Source organism: Halichoerus grypus, chromosome 1 (genome assembly GCF_964656455.1).
Source record: "Halichoerus grypus chromosome 1, mHalGry1.hap1.1, whole genome shotgun sequence".
NCBI lineage: Eukaryota > Metazoa > Chordata > Mammalia > Carnivora > Phocidae > Halichoerus > Halichoerus grypus.
This window is the reverse complement of record NC_135712.1, coordinates 68,706,618-68,728,344: the sequence shown is the minus strand read 5'-3', so window position 1 is coordinate 68,728,344 and position 21,727 is coordinate 68,706,618. Positions and strand designations below refer to the sequence as shown.

The 21,727-nt window shown below is 47.4% G+C and overlaps 1 protein-coding gene across 3 annotated transcripts in view; it reads left to right on the top strand.

Moving 5' to 3' along the window:
* ITGB5 (integrin subunit beta 5) overlaps nucleotides 1-21,727 on the top strand; it is a 113,557-nt gene that overhangs the window by 70,333 nt on the left and 21,497 nt on the right. For all 3 annotated transcript variants that reach the window (XM_078066918.1, XM_036071649.2, XM_036071650.2), the window contains exons 9-10: nucleotides 4,639-4,773; nucleotides 12,426-12,855. In XM_078066918.1, coding sequence (XP_077923044.1) covers nucleotides 4,639-4,773; nucleotides 12,426-12,855 — 565 coding nt within the window. The remainder of the gene's footprint in view (nucleotides 1-4,638; nucleotides 4,774-12,425; nucleotides 12,856-21,727) is intronic.

Genomic DNA, 21,727 nt, shown 5'->3' with positions numbered 1-21,727 from the left:
TTGGGGAAGAACCGAAGGAGCTGGAAACCGCTAGCCTGGCATGTGGAGGGTAGTAGGAGAGGCTTTGGTAGATGTGTCTCCTAGCGGAGCACGTGTTCCTCTTTTCGTTGTTGCCGTCCAGTCTGCGCCCAGCCACTCCACAGCTGGCCTGACTTAAAGCAACTGCAGATGTGACCTAGCCTGCTTGAGGATGTTAAGAGCCTTTAAACTTCTGACATCCTTGACATTGTCTCCTTGTCCTAGGATGAGGAGTAAGGAAACATCTTCAGGGGCAGATCTGGTAGGAGTTAAGTGAATTTCAGGAGTCATATGTAAGTCTTCATGCATAAGAACTGCATTGCCTGTAGCTTTGATCCTCTACTATATTTTATGTTCCATTCCATGTATTCATTCATTTGTTCAGCAAATATATACCAATGGCCTAATGTGTGGCAGACATCATCTATATCTTGGGGGAAAAAAAGAAAAACAGTAAACAGAACACAGTCCTGCCCTCTGGGATCCCGTAGTCTTTTACAGGTGATAGACCCTTATGACCAGAATGCAACCTGACCATTGGTACGTTCTAAGGTCGGAACACTGCAGGGAGAAGGCCTGGTTCTGTCCTGCCTGCTTTTAGCAGCTGAATGACCCTGGATGATACCTTTTCTTTGGCCTCAGTTCCCACTTCCATAAACTGACAGGTTTGAACTGAATAATCTCCACAATTCCTATCCCCTGCCCCCAACATCTTAAGAGTTTCTGATTCCTATGGGGAGTAGGAATAACACAAACTTCAGATCACAACACAAGGCTTTGGGGTCTTACGGCCAGAATGAAGCACAGATTTGATTTCCACCCATTACAGTTACCAGTTCATTCAATAGGAGTCCCAGTCCCCAGTGCTCTTTCTCCCCCATTAATGCTTCCAGGTGGCAGCTCCAGCAGATCTTCATGGGGAGGGAGCACTAGTGTTTCCTCCCAATGTCTTGTTGGCAAGCCACAGGACCTCATGTTTTATGTGACTGATCCTAAGTAATTTTTTACATAGCTCCAATCTACCTAGCCCTTTTTTGATATACTGATTTACCTCATTCTCATAGTTATTCACAATTAGAAAATATGTATATTTTAAATTGACTTTGTCTTAGAGTATAAATTGGTAGTAATCAAAATAGTATGGTACTGGCACAAAAATAGACACATAGATCAGTGGAACAGAAAAGGGACTCCAGAAATAAAGCCACAATTATATGGTCAATTATCTATGATAAAGTAGGCAAGAACATACAATGGAGAAAATAAAGTCTGTCTTCAATAAACGGTGCTGGGGAGACTGGATTGCCACGTGCAAAAGAATGAAGTTGGAACACTTTCTAACATATGCACAAAAATAAATAAACTCAAAATGGATTAAAGACCTGAACGTGAGACCTGAAACCATACAAATTCTAGAAGAGAGCACAGGCGATAAATTCTCTGACATCAGCCCTAGCAACATTTTTCTAGATGTGTCTCCTAAAGCAAGGGAAAGAAAAGCAAACATAAACTATTGGGGCTATATCAAAATAAAAAGCTTCTGCACAACAAAGGAAACCATCAACAAAACAAAAAGACAACCCACTGAATGGGAGAAGATATTTGCAAATGTATGTATCCAAATACAGGGTTAATATTCAAAATATAGAAAGAATTTATATAACTCAGGGTGCCTGGCTGGTTCAGTTGGTGGAGCATGTGACTCTTAATCTTAGGGTCATGAGTTTGAGCCCTGTAGGTGTAGAGATTACTTAAAAAGAAAATCTTAAAAAAAAAAAATTTATATAACTCAATACCAAAAAACAATCTGATCAAAAAATGGGCAGAGGACTTTAAATAGACATTTTTTTTAAAGATTTTATTTATTTTGAAAGAGAGAGAGAGTACAGGCAGGGGGAGTGGCAGGCAGAGGGAGAGGGAGAAGCAGGCTCCCTGATGAGCAGGGAGCTCGATCCCAGGATCCTGGGATCATGACCCGAGCCGAAGGCAGACGCTTAACCGTCTGAGCCACCCAGGCGCCCCAATAGACATTTTTATGAAGAAGACATACAAATAGCCAATAGACATATGAAAAGATGCCCGACATAACTAATCTTCAGGGAAATACAAATCAAAGCCACAATGAGATATCACCTCACACCTGTCAGAATGGCTAAAATCAAAGTGACAAGGAATAGCAAGTGTTGGTGAGGTTGTGGAGAAAGGGGAACCCTCATGCACTGCTGGTGGGAATGCAAGCTGGTGCAGCCACTGTGGAACACAGTACGGAAGTTCCTCAAAAAAATTAAAAATAGAAATACCATATGATCCAAGTATTCCACTATTGGGTATTTACCCAAAGAAAATGAAAACACTAATTCAGAAAGATACAGGCACCCCTATGTTTATTGCAGCATTATGTACAAAAGCCAAGATATGGAAGCAGCCTAAGTAGACAGTGGATAAGGTAGATGTGGTGTGTATACACGATGGACTATTACGCAGTCATAAAAAAGATATTGTGCCGTTTGTGACAACGTGGATGGACCTAGAGGGTATTGTGCTAAGTCAAATAAGTTAGACTGAGAAACACAAATACCATATGATTCTACTCATAAGTGGTATCTTAAAAAAAAAAAAAAGAAAGAAAGAAACAAAAAGCGAATCAGACCTATAAATAAAGAGAACAAACTGATGGTTGCCAGGGGGGAGGAGCAGGGGGGATTGGGCAAAAAGGGTGAAAGGGAGAGAGAGATACAGCTTTTAGTTATGGAATGAATAAGTTACAGGAATAAAAGGCACAATATAAGGAATAAAAAAAAATTATGACCTTTCAAAAATAATTTTAAGTTTTTTCCACTAGGTCTGAACCCCTGAGCATAGCTGCCATTAAAACATCCATCCATTCATTCAACAGAAGCTTGTGTTCAATCCTAGGGAGAAATATGATAGGGCTCTGGGAACTCACAGCTCAGTGGGGAAAGGAGCTCGGTAAAGAACTGTGTTCAGCAGGAGAGTGCTGTGTATGTTGAAAGATGCTCACACAACTCTCTGCCAGTTGAGGCTGACACAAGAGGAAGTGGATTTAAGAGAGAGCGTATTTTTAGAGTTGCAGAAGCACTTGGACAATTTGTTGCAAAGGGGGAGACTATTTTTTGCAGGGAGTATTTTCAACAAGCTATTAATTTGTTAGGAAAACTGCATATTTAACTTATTCAAGTTTAGCACTACAGGCTCAGCAAAAAAGGGAAAAAATAAAACAAAACAAAAACAAAGAAAAGAACCCCAGAAGAGCAAGAGGCAGTCCTGCCAGCCATCTGTTCATGTTCCCTGAAGTACACCTGAGAAAGGAGGGTGCGGGCCTCAAGGGTCATCCGTTGATCTTGGGGTCCATGTATCCGTGTGTCTCTTAGAGTGTGTGCATCCTGCCATACTGAATGTACTTAGTGTATAAACATTTATTTTTTGTAAGATGTGGCCCCTAGACACAAGCCAGTTCATTGGGCCCGAGTCCCAAAGTACGTCCTCCTTAGAGATTTTTAGTGGCAAGTTTTTCAACTTAACAGGCGTGCTTCTGCGAAATTTGCACAAACTCCTCACAAACTAAATAGTATCCAGCACCCAGATCCAAAAACAATATTACTAACACCCAGAACCACCTATTGTGCCCTCTTCCATTGTTTATCCCTCCAAGGGTAACCATTAATTTTGCCTCCTTTTAAATTTCATATGAATAGAATCATACAGTATGTATGCTATTTGTGTCTGGCTTCTTTCAGGCAGTGTTATAAGATTCATCTATGTCATGGAATGTCATACTTCATTAATTGTTACTGTATGGTATTCTATGTGAACACACCATAATTGTTTTGTTAAAAGTCTGTTCTACCGTTGACAGGCATTTGGGTGGTTTTGGTTTCTAGCTACTATGGACAGTGTTGCTGTAAACGTTCTCATACATGTCTCTGGTCAGTATGCATCTCTGTTGGGTATAATCCTACAGTGAATTACTAGGTCCAAGGTTGGTCCAAGCATTAGTAGATGTTGCCTAATGGTTTTGTCAAAGCTTGTACCAATTCACACAGCAGGATGAGGGCCCCAGTTGCTCCACCCATCCTTCCCAACACTTGATATTTTTGGTCTTTTATTTTTTCTATTCTGATGGGTAACTTTGGCTTGATTTTTATTTCATTCACCATCTTAAGAACATAATTCCCATGTAAGATATTATTCTTTCAGAATGTGGTTCAAAACTCAGCGAATGTGGTCCTCATCTGATGGAGGGTGGGTGTGAGTGTGAGGATTGGCAGGGTGCATTCCAGGAGAAATGGTTTTGCTGAACTGGTTTTGAAGGTTGACAAGATGCTAGCCAGGGGAAGAGACGAGAGAAGAGCCATTGACTAAGGGAACACTGTCCCGGGCCCATGTAAGGGGGCACGTGGCAAGATTTGAGGAGCTGCATGTCCAAAGCTGAGTGGGGTGAGAGGTGACACTGGAATGGCGAGCAGGGACAGAGCATCACCCCCTGGAAGCAGATAGTTACCATATGGCAGGTGGACCCTTGTCAACCTCACTGATGGTGAACATCTCCACTGCAACCTGTACTAAACGGTTCTGGCTTCGTCTTCTCTCTCTGTTCAGAGCATCCGGTCTAAAGTGGAGGTGTCCGTCTGGGATCAGCCTGAGGATCTTAATCTCTTCTTCACTGCTACCTGCCAGGATGGTGTGTCCTACCCTGGCCAGAGGAAGTGTGAAGGCCTGAAGATTGGGGACACGGTAAGTTCTCACCCCCAATTATACCTGTTAGCGTTGGTCATCATTCTTTGGCTTCTGGGTTTTAGGGGTTTATATTCTGTCCTCCAGCTCCGCATCATGAGGGGACGCCTGCTCTGTGCTGTGTCTTTGGGGTGCCAGATGGACTTGGTAGAAAGCTTCAGTCAGGAGACAGCACTCAGTGCATTGCCGCATGAGGCTTCCTCAAGTTGACATTGTGCCCTTGGCATTTTAAAACATTATTTTCTTCATTTGACAGGCATGAAATTAGGTGGGAGAGTATGGTAGGAATCTAAGAAAACTGGCCTTCATTCCTAGTCTTCGACAGCTTGCTCTGTGCCTTGGATAATCTGACCCTCGCTTTTCCCTTCTGCAAAATATGAAGAAAGCCATCCACTTCTTCTGATTTGATCTGATGGGGTGGGTAACTCCACAGCAGTGGGGGGCACTGAAGCTTTGTGTGGATTAAGTGGCTATAAATAACGATGGGGAAGAAACACTGTATGTAAAGGTGTGTACTGGTGTGCCAAACCAGGGACTTACATGGGTGGTGGAAACAGAAGACACACGGGCACAGAGGCAGGCAGAGCGGTGATGGAGAGCTGTGCACACGTCTTCCAGAGCTTCCTGCTGCTAGACGCAGGCCACGGATCCTTTCCCTGTTGCGTTGACTGTTCCACTGCTCAGAATATAGAAAGGCAGTGAGAGAAAGTTCCCTTCCACACATGAAAGAATCTGACTGAAGCCAAAAAATTTATAGGGACCTTGAAAATAGATGACCATATCTTTGGGGCATTAGACACTAATGATGGCCAAGGTGGGTATCAGCAGACTTACACCCTGGACTCTAGGGAAACAGCTCAGAGAGACGTAGGTAGAGCTGCATGGCGGGTTGTCCCTCAGCATGGCCTTTTGGGGCTTTCCCACATGCCATGCTCGATCCTCTCCCTCCTTCCCTGTCACGGCTGCCCTTCACCCATTTGCGACACACAGGCGTAAACCCCCCCCCCCCGCCGCCCCGTTTTAAATCTTACAGTGGCGCCTTGCCCTGACAAAGGGACAATTCGAAATATGGTATCAATGTTGAGAAAGTGAGGGACTCTAATGACTAAGTAATAAATCTTTATCTAAGACCTGTTTCTTCCAAGTTGCTTTTGTTTAAAAAAAGGGAAAGAGGGCCTAATCAAGTTGTCAGATGATACATCATTAAAAGTGAAAAATGATTATTTGTGGCATTTAACTCAGAAGGCGCCCCTAGGGTAAGGTGACGTTGCTGTAACAAAAATCCTTCTATTCCCATCTTCCTAATTATATGAATCAGGTTTTTTGGAGGGTGTGCTTTAATCTAGACAAATACAAAATAGGAATAGAACCAATCCCTGTCTTATTTAGCAATAAGTAATATTTTATGTATACATGAACTCTTTGGGTGGAGAAAGCTTCATCTCCTTAAAGAGGCACTTCTGATAAAATTTTATATTTAATACTTGTCAGATTTTGCAATATGTTTATGTTATCTTGATCTGTTGTAATGATTCATCAGTCCAGATGATTTTTTGAAAACCACAAAAGCCCAGTGGTCACAGGGTTGAAAGAGACAGTTATGAAAAAATGGAAGGAGGCAGAGAAAGGGACACACAAGTGAATTCCATAGATCTGTGGGTGGAATGTCTGGTGCAGTGTGTCAGGAAAGCGAAAAGCATAAAACACCCAAAAGAGGAGCTCTTTACCTGAAGAAATAGGTGCAGTGGGACAGAGGTGACAAAGAGGATCCAGCGTACACGAGATGCCTGGGTTTCAGGAAGGTTCTTGACAATGTCTAATGGCATCCTCATGAGTAAGATAAATAGTGGGAGTCGATGATAGCACAGTTAGGCTGATTCGTAGCTAAGTAAACTTGCTTCTTAAAAGTGTTAATGTCAGCTGGAGGAAGACTTGAGTGAGGTTCCAAATGTCTCTCATCTGTCCATGTTCACTACTGGCTGCAGTTGAACTCACAGAAGACCTGCTTATCAAATGTGAGAAGGTCACAGAACTGGAGAACACAGTTTATCTCATAATACAGGAAAACCAAGATTTAAAATAACTTTCAAAATTCAGCTGGGTTGAAATCACAGGACTGATATCCCGCATTTAGCTCAGAATATTTACAGGGTGGAGGAAATTTGGTTTGATAGTGGTTTTTAAGAAAAGGATCTGGCAGATTCTGACTCTCAAAGGCTTAATGTGAATAAACAGTGTTGCTTAAAAAAAGAAAAGAAGCTAACTGAGGTTGCATTAACAGAAGTGTTTTGAAACCCCAGAGAGAATGGTCCCACTCTTCTTTGTGTGGGTCACACTGCATCTGGAGTTCTGCGTTCAGTTCTCTCTCCTATTTTTTTTTTTTTTTCCAAAGCACAAGTGACAAGCAAGTATCATGATGAATTGTCTGGAAACCAGGAAGGTCAAAGGAACTGGTGTTTGTTGATAATAATGACATAAAGTTGGATTTCTTTTTGGATGCAAGAAACTCAGGCAATTGATGCTGCCTTAAGCAAAATCGAGAAAGTCCTTTTAAGAATATTGGGGTTCCTCATAGACCCAAGAGGCAGGTGCAGTTAGCCTTAGGAAAGATAGTGAGTTAGCTCTGTGTTCCTCACCACTTCCCTACGAGCAAGGTAGTGTTATTCATGTTGACAGGTGAGAAAAGTGGAGCCAGGGCTTTCTGGCTGTGTTGCTGGTACCCTAGACCACCTTTCCCTGGCCTCTTGCTGCCTATGATTCTGTTCTCTCATGTCTGTTTCACAGGGTTCATTTCGGAGCAAAGTATGGTATCAAAGAAGGGGGGGCCCCCCCCACAGGGAACGTAGTTTATTGAGTGCCTTTATGCGCCTTACTTCATTCAGTGTGCACACCCCGTGGCTCAGGTGGAGAACGGGGTGCTGCACTTATTGCTGCTGGGCATCCTGAGATTTGGGAGTGTCACAACCTGCCCAAGATCCCCAACTAAGTGGTGGACTTGCAACTCAGACCTCGGTCACTTGACTAGTCGTCCTTACCATGGAGGGAATAACCCGTGTACCATTTCATGGGGATTTATGATGGGCTATACTGCATGCAGGAGGGACTTCCTCTGCTTCCCTCTGCTTCCTGCAGCACCTGTAAGGTAGATGTTACTTCCCCACTTGAGGTGAGAAAGACTGGGGTCCCAGGGGGACCTGAGAAACTTGCTGGAAGTCCTGCTGCTGTTGAGCCGCAAGCACCTGGAGTCCAGTCTGAAACTACTGATGCCAGAGTCTGTTCTACCTCATGCACTTGGGAAGTAAAGCTTTCTAGGAAGCCCAGGTGGCATCATTATCACCTATGTACAGACACCCCTGTGTACAGATTTTTGTTTTTGCTAGAATAGCTCAGGAAAGTAGGGACATTGTCCAGAAGACAAAAAAAGATTTTATTATTTAAAAAAAAAAAATTTTTTTTAAAGATTTTATTTATTTATTTGAGAGGGAGTGAGAGAGATCACAGAAGGAAAGGGAGAAGCAGACTCGCTGCGGAGCAGGGAGCCTGACATGGGGCTCGATCCCAGGACTCCGAGATCATGACCTAAGCCGAAGGCAGATGCTTAACTGACTGAGCCACCCAGGTGCACCCCCCCCCGAAAGATTTTAAATGGCATTTTTTCACAAAAACAAAAAATCTCTGATGTATTGGGATGATTTAATAGAGAAGCTGAAATAGAAACAGAAGAAAGGTGCTTCGTCCACGCTGATCGCCCTGGACAGCTCTTCTCTACGGGTGGGCCAGCAGCCTCCCTTCAGCTCAGAGGGAAGCCTCCCGTGGTGGCTCGTTGTTCCACTGTTGTCTTGCTGTCCCATGGCCCCTGGCTCTACTGCACAGGGGGTGGAGTTCTCGTTTTCTTGGATGGAAGTAGACTGGCACAGGGCAGCAACCTCTTGTCACAGTGGACAAGCTGCTGCCCGCCAGGGCCATGCCAGCCACGAGAGGCAAGCTCTTGGAGGGCCCTGGAAGCATGGGGGCAGAATCAGCTGCATAATTTGCAGGACCCAGTGGAAAATCAAAATATCCCTGGGGTCCTTGTTCAAAAATACAGAATTTGAAGATGACAACAGCAGAGGATTAAACTGAGCACGGGGCCCTTCTGAGTGTGGGGCCCTGGGACTACAAAGGCCCAGGCCCATGGAGCCAGCCCTGGCAGGGGAATGAGGGGGGCTCTCCCTCAGCCCCCCTTTTGCTGAAGGGGAGATGCACTTCTGCTTTCCCAGCTGGGGCCAGTCTGATTCTTTTAACCCTGGGCCAGGAAGGCAAACTTCTGTCCCTTGTCCCAGACTGAGCTTTCTCTAGAGGGCTCACAGTTGGGCTTCAGCAGCCAGGCCTGCTCCTCTTCCCCCCTAACATTGGTCTCAAGGACAAATCTGGCAGAGGAAATACACATGCGATGAGTCAGCCCCATAGAGGGTGAGGGGTGCAGCTATAAAAGTTGGGCATGGTGTCCCAGCAGCCCCAAGGACAAAGGACCTGCATCACAGAGGGGTGCTGTTTGAGCTGAGGAGCATGAGTAGAGGTTTTCCAGGCATGGAGAGGGAGGATGGGGAGGTCCCATCAGTGGGCATAGCATGTGCAGAGCAGTAGGTGAGTCTGAACGTGTGAACAAGCTTTGCCCTTTTGCAGGTGGGAAGCAGCTGAGGAGAGTGGGTTGGGGCCTGAGGCAGGCATGGGCCATATGGGTAGGACATAGGTGCCAAGCTAAGGTATCTGGCTGTTATTTGGCAGGTGGGTGTTCTTCTTCAGTGCCATGACTTGGGATGTCTGTGGACAATTCAGGGAATGGCAGGAGGTAGGCAGAAGGGCTCAGGGACTTACCTAGGGAAGAGGGATTAGGAAAAGCAGTCAGGGTGTAACTGTCATCGGGTATCTCTGGGTCTGGCCTGTAGATGAGGACATGGCCCATGGCGGGGGTGGGGGTAGGTGGGTGCAGCCTTGGGACAGCTGGGTTCAAGTGGCAGCCAGGTGAGTCTCACCCCCTTGGAACTAAAGCTTCCTGCAGGAGCAGTAGGGGGAGAGGGGGGGTAGGCAGAGGCTTTATGGTCCCTTCCAACCAGAGGCCATGGTTTTGTGACTCTTCTGTGTTCTCTGGGTTAAGAGATCTCTCCAGGCAGGAAGCAGGAGAGGTGGCAGGGGGTGAAGGACAAAAGAAATACTCCTTGAATAAAACCTTCTAAGTGTCAAATCCAATGAGATTCTCTTCTCCAGTGATTTCAATGTTTCCCTAATTTTCCTCCTCTGGTCCCAACACCAGCCAGTGCTGACTGAGTGGGCCCGGCCACTGGGCTTTGGTTTTCTCATGAACTGACTTTGACAAATCAGTATGCAAGTGGCCAGCCGTGCAGCAAGCACTAACGCCCAGTACAAAGGACTTAGTGAGTCCCATCATGGGCTTCCCACAGCGTCCCCCTCTCTTGTCCCCTGCTTTGGGGCCCTGTAGCCTGTGCCCATGCCCAGCACTTTGTTTCAATGAGCTCCTGGTGGACTTGGCATCTGTACAGCCCCGGGTTTGGTGGGTTTGGGGTGGGGGCTGGGCAGCCCTTTTGAAAGCATGGATCAGGCCAACAGCCCTGCGGGGAAACCAGGAGCATCCCAGTGAGGCTCAAATAACAAGACTGGATGGGAGGGAGGGCTGCTATGTCCATGACCTTCCTCTGGAATCTCAGAGTGGGAGATGGAAAGTTTCCAGGAACTGGGGAGCCTTGAGTATCAGTTGAAGTCCACAGTAATCAGGAAAAAGTCTCATTCCAGGGGCCTGACAGACTCTGGATTCTTTTCTGATCCCCCAGGGAAATGGACTCTGAAAGGAAGGTAGCAGAACAGATTTACTTGTTGTTCCTGAAGTGCTTTTTATAGCATTCCTGTGCCCAGCAGGACCTGCGAGACCAGTGGCTGAGTTAGAGCTGCTCTCTGCTTATCAGATGGCTGGCCACACGCCAGGCTGCATGGGCCTGACAGCTAGGACCTGGGTTAGGCCAAAGCTTTGGCTGAGGAAAGCCACCAGGACTGCCTAAAGGCCAGTCTTCCTCATTCCCCCGGCCAGCCAGCCAGTGTATGAGCCTTTCTAAATCCTGGGTCACTGGCTGCTCCCACTGATCCGGGGGCTCCCCTGGCTTCTCCACTTACTCCCCAGCAAACACAGACACATTGGGAAGACTCGGGAGATTGACTTCTCTTGTTACTTTGTCCCTTGATGCGGGCAAGTTTCCCTGGGGGCAGGTTATGCTCCCAGATGGACACTCCTCAGTCTTTCAGTAACTAAATCCCTTGGGCTCTTGGCTATTTCTTTGCCACTCACTCCGTTTCTGAGCCCCAGATGCCTTTGGGAGGCAAGGACTTTTCATTTAACAAGTCCTACACCATTGTAACCCCGGGAAGTGGTGGCCTTGAGCAAGTCATGGCTTCTCTCCAAAGGGAGGGATGTTCACCTCTGCATTCTTGACAACCCCATGGGTGGCTTCGGTCAGGCACCCCACCCCCTTCCTGTCCGTAGGCTTCGGTCATCTCTAGCCCAAGGCAGGTGGTTTCTAACCCATGCTGAGCCTCAGAACGACCTGAGGAGTCTCTTGAAAAATAAAGCCATTCGGCCAGCCGCCGTGAGTCAGTTGGAGGAATGGGCCCAGGCCCGGGACCGCGTCGGGAGCGCCCCGCGTTCGGGGGAGACGCGTCTCAGGGTGGCCTTTGGTCAGGGCGGGCGGCTACCTGGCTGTGGAGCTCCACGCGCCGGGCCCCGGGCGCAGCCTGGCTGAGCGGCCACGCTCGGCTCCTGTCCCGTGGGAGGCCGGGAGGTGGCGGGACGGCGCTCCGCTTCGGGCTCCGCTCACCTCGCAACCGTGCGGGCGGCTGCCGCGCTCTCTCCCGCACTGCCGTCTGCCAGCGGGCGACCCGTGAGAAGCTCAGGAGTTAGCGACACTTCTTCACGGGCTTTGTTGAAAAAGTCTGTCCGTGTGCGGGGCGCGTTTGGTCTGTGATGACGCTCGTTTACGACCACGGGCCGTGACTGGGGAGGATGACCAGTCCGGGGAGACACGGGGGCAGAGCGAGGCTTCAGGCGTGTCTCTGGGGAGACAGACACTCCGGAAGGGACCCGGGGCCCCTCGTCCCCTGTCCAGCAGGAGAGGAAGCCCTTCTGCAGAGGGGCAGGCAGTTGCCAGGGTGTGTGGACCCCCGTGCCCCGTGACGTTGGGGGCACGTCTAGCTCGGTGCCCGGCTCAGAGGAGGTGCCCAGTAAGTATTCGCGGAATGAGTGACTTTGAAAATGGAGAGGGGAGCGGGTCGGATAAAAGTGAACCGCAGGGGAGCTAGCACCGCGTGCCCTTGAGCGCGTCCAGCTGCCTTTCTGCAGAAGCCCGTTTCCTCGTTCCCTCGGGGCGGTGAGGAGGAAAAGGTCACGTGCCTGTGGAGTGTCAGCGCGCCTGAGTGCTGCGGGCCTCCGCCGAGAGCGCGCTCGCGCGTCTGGGCCCCTTCCTCCTCCCGCCTTCAGCCGCAGCTCTCGGTCCAGGGCCTGGGGGGCGGGGCGTGCGGTGGGGGGCGGTTCCCCGGGCCGGGCCCCGGGGTGGTCGGGAGGCCCTGGCCCGCCACGCCGCAACGGCCCCTCTCTTCTTCCCGCCCAGGCGTCCTTCGAAGTGTCGGCGGAGGCCCGGAGCTGCCCGGGCAGGCCCGCGGAGCACACGTTCACGCTGCGGCCCGTGGGCTTCCGGGACAGCCTGGAGGTGGGGGTCACCTACAGCTGCCAGTGCGGCTGCAGCGCCGGGCTGGAGCCCGACAGCGCCAGGTGCAGCGGGAACGGGACTTACGTGTGCGGCCTGTGCGAGTGCAACCCCGGCCACCTGGGCACCAGGTGTGAGTGCCAGGAAGGGGAGAGCCAGAGCGGGTACCAGAACCTGTGCCGGGAAGCCGAGGGCAAGCCCCTGTGCAGCGGGCGCGGGGAGTGCAGCTGCAACCAGTGCTCCTGCTTCGAGAGTGAGTTCGGGAAGATCTACGGCGCTTTCTGCCAGTGTGACAACTTCTCCTGTGCCAGGAACAAAGGAGTCCTCTGCTCAGGTAGGCACCCCGCAAGCACGTTAGTGCTGAGCCAGGCCCAGGCACCACTAGGGCATCCGCCACCCAAAGGGTGCCTTGTACTGACTAACCGCTGTCCTCCGGGGAGAAGGCGAGGGCAAGCCCTTGCGGACCACCGGGCCTGGGGGTGGGGACCAGCGTGTCGAATACAACGGCAGAAGGACCTGCCGTGGGCCTGTGGACTCCCAGAGTCACAGGGATGTGTGGGGGTCATCCAGGACTTACTCGCACAGCATTCCATTCAGGTAGATGTTTAGTCTCTTCTTGATTGCCTCCTGTGGTCATCTTTGGGGGCCGTCATTCTGCCTCCCACAGACATGGTTTGGAAGTTTCTTTTGATTGAACAGAAAATTGTTTCTCAGTAATTGCCACCCACTGATTCATATTCTAGACACCCTCTTCCATGTGACAGCCTGTCAAACATCTGAAAATTTCTTTATGTTTCTCTGTTCTCTTTTCTTTCTACACTAGCCACCACGTCTCCTCCTCCTCTGAGGACTCCATCAGTTTGTTAAGTGTGCTTCTCAGCACTGAGCGTGTTATTTGTCATTCTGGAGAGCGAGGGCCCAGCCCAGAGTTCAGCTGAACATTTCTGTGATCTGGACGTTCTGCTTCCATTAGCACATCCTAACAAGATACCCGCTTTCTCTTTTCTTTTCTGTTAAATGATCACATTATACTGTTGAGTCGTTCTGGAACTTCACTACCAAAAGCTGAAGTGTCTTAATTTTTCAAGTTAACTCTAGTCAAGCCAAGCTTTTGTTGTGTCCTGTTTGAGCACTTAAGTTTTCTAATCTATGCGTAAGACTTTCCATGGATTCCAGTTAAATTACAGTTGGGCACTTCCAATTCTGGGAGTTGCATTCCGATGAGATACTGTAAAATCATGTCTCAGAGGGGGCATTCCGTCTGACACCATGCTGCCTGCAAATACAGTAAGTGGAACCGTTTTAGGTAGGACTGTAGTTTCTGCTGCTGCCTATTCTGCTGTTGCTGGGATTCCTCCCTTGAGAGTGGTCTTCCAGTTGGGAAGTATGGATTTGAAAGGAACTTTGAGTATTATAGGGAAGATAAAGCAGAAACATGGGAGGCAAATCAGAGCATATAAATGACCTGTCACTGTGGGAGGAATGACTGTCCCTCTTTGGAAGGAGCAAGTGCTGAGGGTGGCCCCATTGTGGGTGAGGCTTCCTGGGGCAGACCGCACAGTGAGACAAGTATGAGTGCACCCACGGGAGCAGTGGGACCAGCATGTTCACAACTGGAACTGCCCCAGAAGGTACAGGGCACGTGAATGTCATAGAGGAATGTCACGGAGTGCAGAATTAGGATTTGATATGCTGACCATGCAACAGGGGATCTGCTCTTCCTCTGGCAAAGAGATGATAGACTGGGACTCACTGGATGGTTCTATCTGAGTTAGCAGAAAAAGTACTTAGGATTAGGCACTCCTGGGTCTAAATCCAGTAACACCACCCGATGCTTGTGTCACTTTGGGCTTAGAGCTCTTGTGAAAAATAGAGCATGTGTATACAGTACCTAGGGCACAGCCTGGCACAGAAGGAGGACTCGCCAAGCACTGGGTCCTTTCTGAGTCAATGCCACCACCTCTGGTCAGTGCAGGAGGGGCTGCCACTGTAAACCACCAGGCTGTGCCTCAGGAGTTCCAGCAGGGGGTGGGGGGTGGACTTCCCAGTCCCTTCACCAGCACTATAAAAGCTCCAAGGAGGCTGGCAGTGTCTGTAACTGGCTTTTAGCAGTGTTTTTTTCTTCTTCCAAACATATTAGCAGATAGTGTCATGAAACTGTTCCTCCCTTCCCCTCAGGAGCCAGAAACAATCCTCTGATACATCTTCATCCAGAAGACTGCTTGTGCCATATTGTGTCCATATTGCCTGGGAGCAGGGGCTTCTAAGTCCGCTGACGTGTGCAGATTCCATCCCCATAATTCATCAGCCTACTGCCTGGGTTCTCTCTCGTACGTTTGGTTTTCCTGTCTCAAAATGGCTCGCCACCCTTCGTTTCTGCATTATTTTGAAAATCGAAGAAGACATAGACGAAGGACCTGGCGTCGTGCTTGGTAGGAGATAGGGCCCAGCGCGTGGTAGATGCTTCCTCTCCCTCCCTCAGATGTTAGGTTTCTCTGAATACAGCAAAGAGCCTGGGGGTGCAGGGCAGGTGGTAGATGAGGTGTGAGTGGTCTCAGTAGGGAAAACTTGTCATTTTGGAGGCAGGAATATTCTGTAATTGAGAGAATACATAGCTTTTTTGTTCAGCCACCAGAACTCACAGTTTTGAGTTAATCTTGCATTTCAGAATTCTGCCTGGGTGCTGTTTCTCTCCCTTCACTCCATACAATCCTGCAGTATTGAGAGACTCTCACATGTCCCTGGGTAGAGAGAGGGAAGATTACAGAAGCCCTGGAGACTTCCACATACACGGTACTTGAAGTCACTAACATCTCAGGATGGCCTGGGTGGGATGTCTTTTTTTTTCCCCATTTGAAAAGCCATACACATTCATTAAAGAAAATTTGAAAAATTATTCCATTGATAGATATGTGGTCAGTCCTTGCTGTCTGCCTCCTTCTTGGTGACCAGGATTAATTTGGACCATCTGGTCCATCTGGAGGAACTCCTTCCTCCCACACTGGTTCACATGTCTCCCTTCCAAAACTGTGCTCGGTCAGATAGCTGGAGAATTATTCTGTTTTAGAAGAATAGTAGAACGAAATGAAATAAATTGTTTAATTGTTTATAATTCCGTCAGTCATACTTTAAGAGGTTAGTATCTTTCCTTCCAAACTTTTCTTTTTCTAAGTTAGTGTGTGTGTGTGTGTGTGTGTGTGTGTGTCTGTGTACAATTTTGTGTCTTGGTTTTATCAGGTAATATTATATCCTAAGCAGCCCTTAAAGTTGAATGACTTTAATACCTCATTGATTGGAACATTTTTACTCTTTCCATTGCATCCCCGATTACCCTCCCCACCCCTTCACTTGAAAGCAACAGCTAGTTGAAACGTGAAGCTATCCAAGTCTTCGTGGGGAAAACAATTTCTGGAATGAGGTCATTGTTGTGTTTGCTTATTTAGTAAGGACTTTAAACTGAGCCTGGCTCCAGGGAGGACTTGTTCCTGCATATCGATGTAGCACCTCGCTCCTCCTTCCTTGTCTCTCCACTACAGCCAGCTCAGGGGGCAGCAGTGACTGGGTGGGTGATGGGTTCCAGCGCCCAGTTCCTTGGCACGCGTGGTCAGCTTGGGGCTCCCGCTCCGGAACCGTGCCCATGGGTTTCAAGCTCTTGGATTGCTGTTATATTTGGGGTTTTGTGGGAGAGAAGTCTGTTTCCCGACAGCCACTCTGGTCTGGAAGGTGCTGACTCAGAGCCTCAGGAGCAGCTGACCTCAGCACTCTCTCACGGTCCTTCCTGCCCCTCTCCTTGCAACCTGGCCCACAAAGGGCCATGTGCTGTGGTCTGTCTTCAGGCGGGGGCTCTGGCAGAGCCAGAGCTAGGTTTGGTGGTGGGGACGTCCTGGAAAAGCTCCTTCCACTTCTCTCTGGTCTCTGTCTATCAGACGCTTATAGTCCCTTGTCCCATTGCCCTCCCCCACCCCCAGAGAGGACTGAGGGGGAATGCGAGAGAGTCCAGGTTTGTAACATGTCATGTGGCATAAAAGTTAGTAGTGGAGCAATCAGACTAAGGTCCAGAAGCTGTTGAACAGCTTTTGTTACTACTTTTGGGGCACATTGTCATGGGAATGTTTCAGGGCTATTGTGTTTCCCTCTGGTTTCTAGAGGCAACAGAACCTAGACAATGGTTCTGTCCACAGACTGTCCCTATGTGTGCAAAGGGAGCTTTTGGGAGCCATTGTGAGGGTTTCTGTTCTTCTGAGTCTCATGAAGTATTGACCCTTCAGAGTCCCCCTATCACTGAAACATGGGAAGTAGGACATGGTCTGTTTAGTTGTTCTTAATATAATAAAAGATTATTGCTCAAACTTTGTTCTTTGTTGGTTACCATATCCAAATAGTGCATTTCCTGGGATTTGAGTTACTCCATTGTGGTAAACTGTTGAAATCTGTCTCAGCCCTGAAGTTTTCAGCACTCTCTGTACTTCCAATGACTGCACTGGGGTACAGGGAATAACTTGCTAATGGTCGGCCTACTTCTTGGGTTTCATATATTGGGAAAACTTAAATAGGATATGGAATTTTGAACTTTTGACTTTTGAACAGCCCTTTTGAACAGAGTCTTGTGACTGCAAGATCCCAAAAGTACATCTAAGTAAGGTCTCAAATATTTTACTTCCTCTAATAGGCTCTTTGGCCAGTTTTTACTTTATATATATATTTTTTCTTTTTAATATAGATTTTTGTATAGATACATAAATCCTTTAATATGTGGTAGGCAGGCAGAGGTGAAGGGGCATCTGGAGTTCCCTCCCAAACATAAAAAAATGGGGAGCGACAGTAATGGCCTCATTGGCAGAGGCCAGAGCCAGCCTCTGAGCATATGCTCTGGGTCTGGGCTGATGGCTTCCAGAAGGCTTCACGAGGCTCTGTGACACCTCTCCAGTTACAAGCGCCTCTGACATTAAGGCCTGGTTTTAGACTTCTTGATTCTTGCCAAATGAAACACCTCCTTTGGCTGTAGTTATCCAGCGATGTTTATAAAAGTTCTTCTCACCATATTTATCCTGTTTTTCTTCAGAAATGTAATTTTCACACTCAGGGTCAGTATCCCAGTGGCTGTTCCCGGGTCTGTGGTCACAGTTGTACCTTCTGCCACTGCATCGAAATTTGCATATTTCATAAATGGGTTGTTAGAGGATCATCTTGAATGCAACTCCACAACAAAGGCCTCTAAAAGTACCTTTTGAATGAACCAAGATTTGACATATTTAATGTTCTAATAAAGGGGCCTCTTGGCAGGATTGCTACTACTGTGTGCCTCAGGTGGGAGAGCCTAGAAAATTCTTCAAGTTTTTGCATGTATATCAATCTCTGCTCAGTTTATTGATGGTTACCCAAGTGCTAATGGCAAATATAAAAATACAAAATATATGTATTTTCTAGAGAAAGGGCCTCTTTTCCCCAAAGGAATATCCACATTGCAGTTCCCCTTATCTGCTATTATATAAATCCGAATTATGCAGTTGACAGCAAAAGTCGAGAGAGTCATGTTCCATTGTGGAGTGCTCAGGATATGGAGGCTCTAAGAACAGAATTTATTACAGGATTCTTCAGTAATTATGATTGTAAGAAATGCTATAGCCCTAATTACTAAAAACACTTCCACAGAGACCATTTAGCAGTGCATGTTCAAATCTGGATTCTAAACCTGGCGCTGCCCCTTTCTACCTCTGTGACCTTGGACTCGACCTACTACCTCCCTGACATATATTCTTTTAAGTTTTGATTTAAATTCCAGTTAGTTAACATAGAGTGTAATATTCGTTTCAGGTGTACAGTGTAGTAATTCAGCAGTTCCATACAACACCCAGTGCTCATGACAAGTGCCCTCCTTAATACCCATCACCTATTTCACCCATCCCCCACCCACCTCCTTTCTGGTAACCCTCAATTTCTGGCAGATCTTTTTCTCTGTCAAATACGCCAGAGAGTTGTTGTGAGCATCAAATAGAACAATGTCTGGCGGTGCCTGGGTGGCTCAGTCAGTTGAGTGTTCGACTCTTGGTTTTGGCTCGGGTCATGGTCTCGGGGACATGGGATCAAGCCCTGTGTTGGGCTCCGTGCTCAGCGCAGTCTACTTGAGATTTTCTCTCTCTCCCTCCGCCCTTCCCCTTCACTCTCTCTCTCTCTCTCAAATAAATAAATAAATAAAATATTTGAGAAAGAAAGAAAAAGAACAATGTCCAAAAAGCTCCTTGCACAGCTGCCACTCCATCAGGGATGTTGAGTAAGTGTCATGACCTGGTCTCCCCATCCCACCCCTTCTTGGAGAAACATTTTCTTCCACAGAGATAAGTATCAGAGACATTCATGGCACCAAAACAGGTTGGTTTCAGAAGTTCTCAACAGGCACCCCATGATCAAGAATTCCCTAAGAATTCCACCTGTATCCAGACATTGCTCAAGTTCATTTGAGAGACAAAAGGGTACCAACATTTAGGGCCCAGCCCTGCAATGAAACAATGCATCTTTCAGACTAGCCACATGAACCAGGTACGCTGGACTGCTTATCTCTGGGGTCAGCCAGCTTCTTGCAGCTTGCGATTAGAGAAAGTTCTTTGGGAAAACCAGAGCGTAGCAAGTATCCGATGTTAGTGCGGCTACAGATACGGAAACCGTGATCCCTGATTGCAGGTCATTTTGTTTTAGGTAGGTTGCTGATTTCCTCTCATTCAGTAAGAGCTCACTGAGCATTGTTCACATGCCAGGTGTTGTGCTGGGTGCCAGGATTACAGAGCTAGAGTTGCTTGAATTAATTTCTAAATGTTTGTCACCCCTAGAATTTTCCGCTTCTCAGAAACTTGCTGGGATTGAGGAATGAGGATATGAATCACTCATGTTTCTACCTTTACCATCCAGACTTCTATGAGATCTTGAAAGACAAGGGAGAGAATATTGGGAAACCATGTTGAGAACCTGCCTTGTTCCATGCTCTGAACTTAGCTCTGGGAATGGAGTTTTCTTACTGCCCTTGCTCACTGCCCAGATCTTGTTTCTGCAAAGGTCTTCAGCAACAATTCACCAGTGATTCTGAAAAATGGACTATCCTAAGCATTGGATCTCACCTCATTGCCTTTCTCTCTCTACTTAGAAGGGAAATGTGCAAGAGCAGCCTTGTGATGAGGACCCTGTACGTGCTTTTGAACGTCAGAACTGATCCTTAAGGGCATGACACTTGGCTTGTGAAAGAAATAATGAAACTTAAAAAGCAAAGGAAAATCCTAGGAAGACCATGAGAATGCCAAAAATAAGATCTTGGTCATGTATAGGTTTGGGTGGTATTAGTTTTTTGATGTTATAGAATAACACATCAGACAATTTTCCATTCTGAGTTAAATTGAGCACTTAAAGTACTGGTTTCATTTCTTGGTCGTTGAGCCATAACTTTGAGTTTGGTCTTGATTTGGAAACTGTGACATAATTGGTTATAGGCCTCTGTTGCTCAGTGCCTCTGGTGGGGTGGGGCAGAATTGGATGGAGGAACCCTGTTTTTCTTAGGGGGAGTGTTCATGACTCTAAGAACACTGACCTAAGAACCCACCCAGATGCAAATGCTCCCTGGTGTCTGGAAGTTGCTCTGAGTGAGTTTGACCTGCTGCAATTTGGGCTTTCTCTGTCTGGGACCTTCCTAAACCCTGCCTGTTGCCCTCTGACCCAGAGAATGGGGTCACTCCAATCACCCCAGCTCACAACCACCACTCTTAAAAGTTTTGATCAGGTGACCCCACCATCCCTAAGCTAAAGGAATATACTTCCCAAGTTAGTATGTTATTTTAGCATTTTGCTCTCATCATGAGCAAGCACGAAATAGTGGGATTATTTGTGTCTTGTGCCTTTCCTAATAGCACCCCTAGTTACACACAGTGGGCCAACATTGTTTTACCTGTTTAACGGTTTACACTTAGGGAAACTGAGACCCAGAACTTGGACTAAAGCTCACTGTGATTCTTTTAAGTAGGCTCTATTCCCAGCGTGGAATCCATCGTGGGGCTTGAACTCACGACCCTGAGATCAAGACCTGAGCTGAGATCAAGAGTTGCACGCTTGACCAGTTGTGCCACTCAGGTGCCCCATATGATTCTTGATTATAGATTCAGACCAGGAGAACCTTGTAAATAAATAGTTACCTCATTTCTACCTAATTTTACTTATTTTGATTAACTTGAGGCCCTTCTCAAATCTCTGAATTACCAATCCAGCCTTCTCCGCTGTCACCACCCAAGCATTGAGCCCACATTTTCCAAGTCTTACCTAATAAGTGCTCTTTATTTCAGTCAAAATTTTAGGAAACATTTAGTGTCTGTTTTCCTAAGTGAGTGTTTGTCTGGGTTACATAAGGATGCATCAGACACAGCAGACCAGGCTGAAGGTCACACGTGAACCGAGGGACTGGCTGAGGTACCTGTCCTTTTATGATTACTATTTGATGGAAGGCAGAGTGTTCCTCTTTGTATTCAGTGGGTGTCTATCTGTTGTTATTGATTATGCTGAACCCACTTTCCTGAAATGAACCTTTGTTAGCCTGTTCTAATTTATAAACCACTTTTGACATGAATGATGTCACTTAGTTGTTGTTACTCTACCAGGCGATTGATGTGGCTGTTACTGATCCAACCCAAGTGGAGGAGGCTGTGGCTGAGAAGAATGGCCTGTTGGCCACACTCCCCACCAGTGGTTGGCCCAAAGCCTTGACCCAGTAAAAGCCCACCTCCCCTAACTCTCAGGGGGTATTCGTGGGCAGCTGCTTCCTGCCATCTTGTGGCTTGGCTGGGCTCCTAGCAGCCGAGCTTCAGCGTGGCCCACTCATGTGACATTCCAAACTAGCTCTGACCATTAAGAGTGCTGCACCCGGCTCTGAACAGTGGCCAGCTGAGGGTGGAACATGGCAACTGTTAACCAACCACAACACAACAGATTTCCAGATTGAAAATAGTAACCCTCTCATCCTGTTGCAGTGATCAAGAGGGTAGCGAATTCATGTCTCTCCAGATGTGGTTGGCATTCCCCCAGAAGTGCCTGCCAGGTGGATTGGGCAAGTTAAGCCAAATTCAAGATGTTGATCTGAGAAACCTCTGTTTCTTTTGGCCACAGGCCCTCTGTTTTTCTTTCTGAGTCAGCATTCCTTATGGTCCTATGAGGACTATGGTTCATCTCACTCAGCT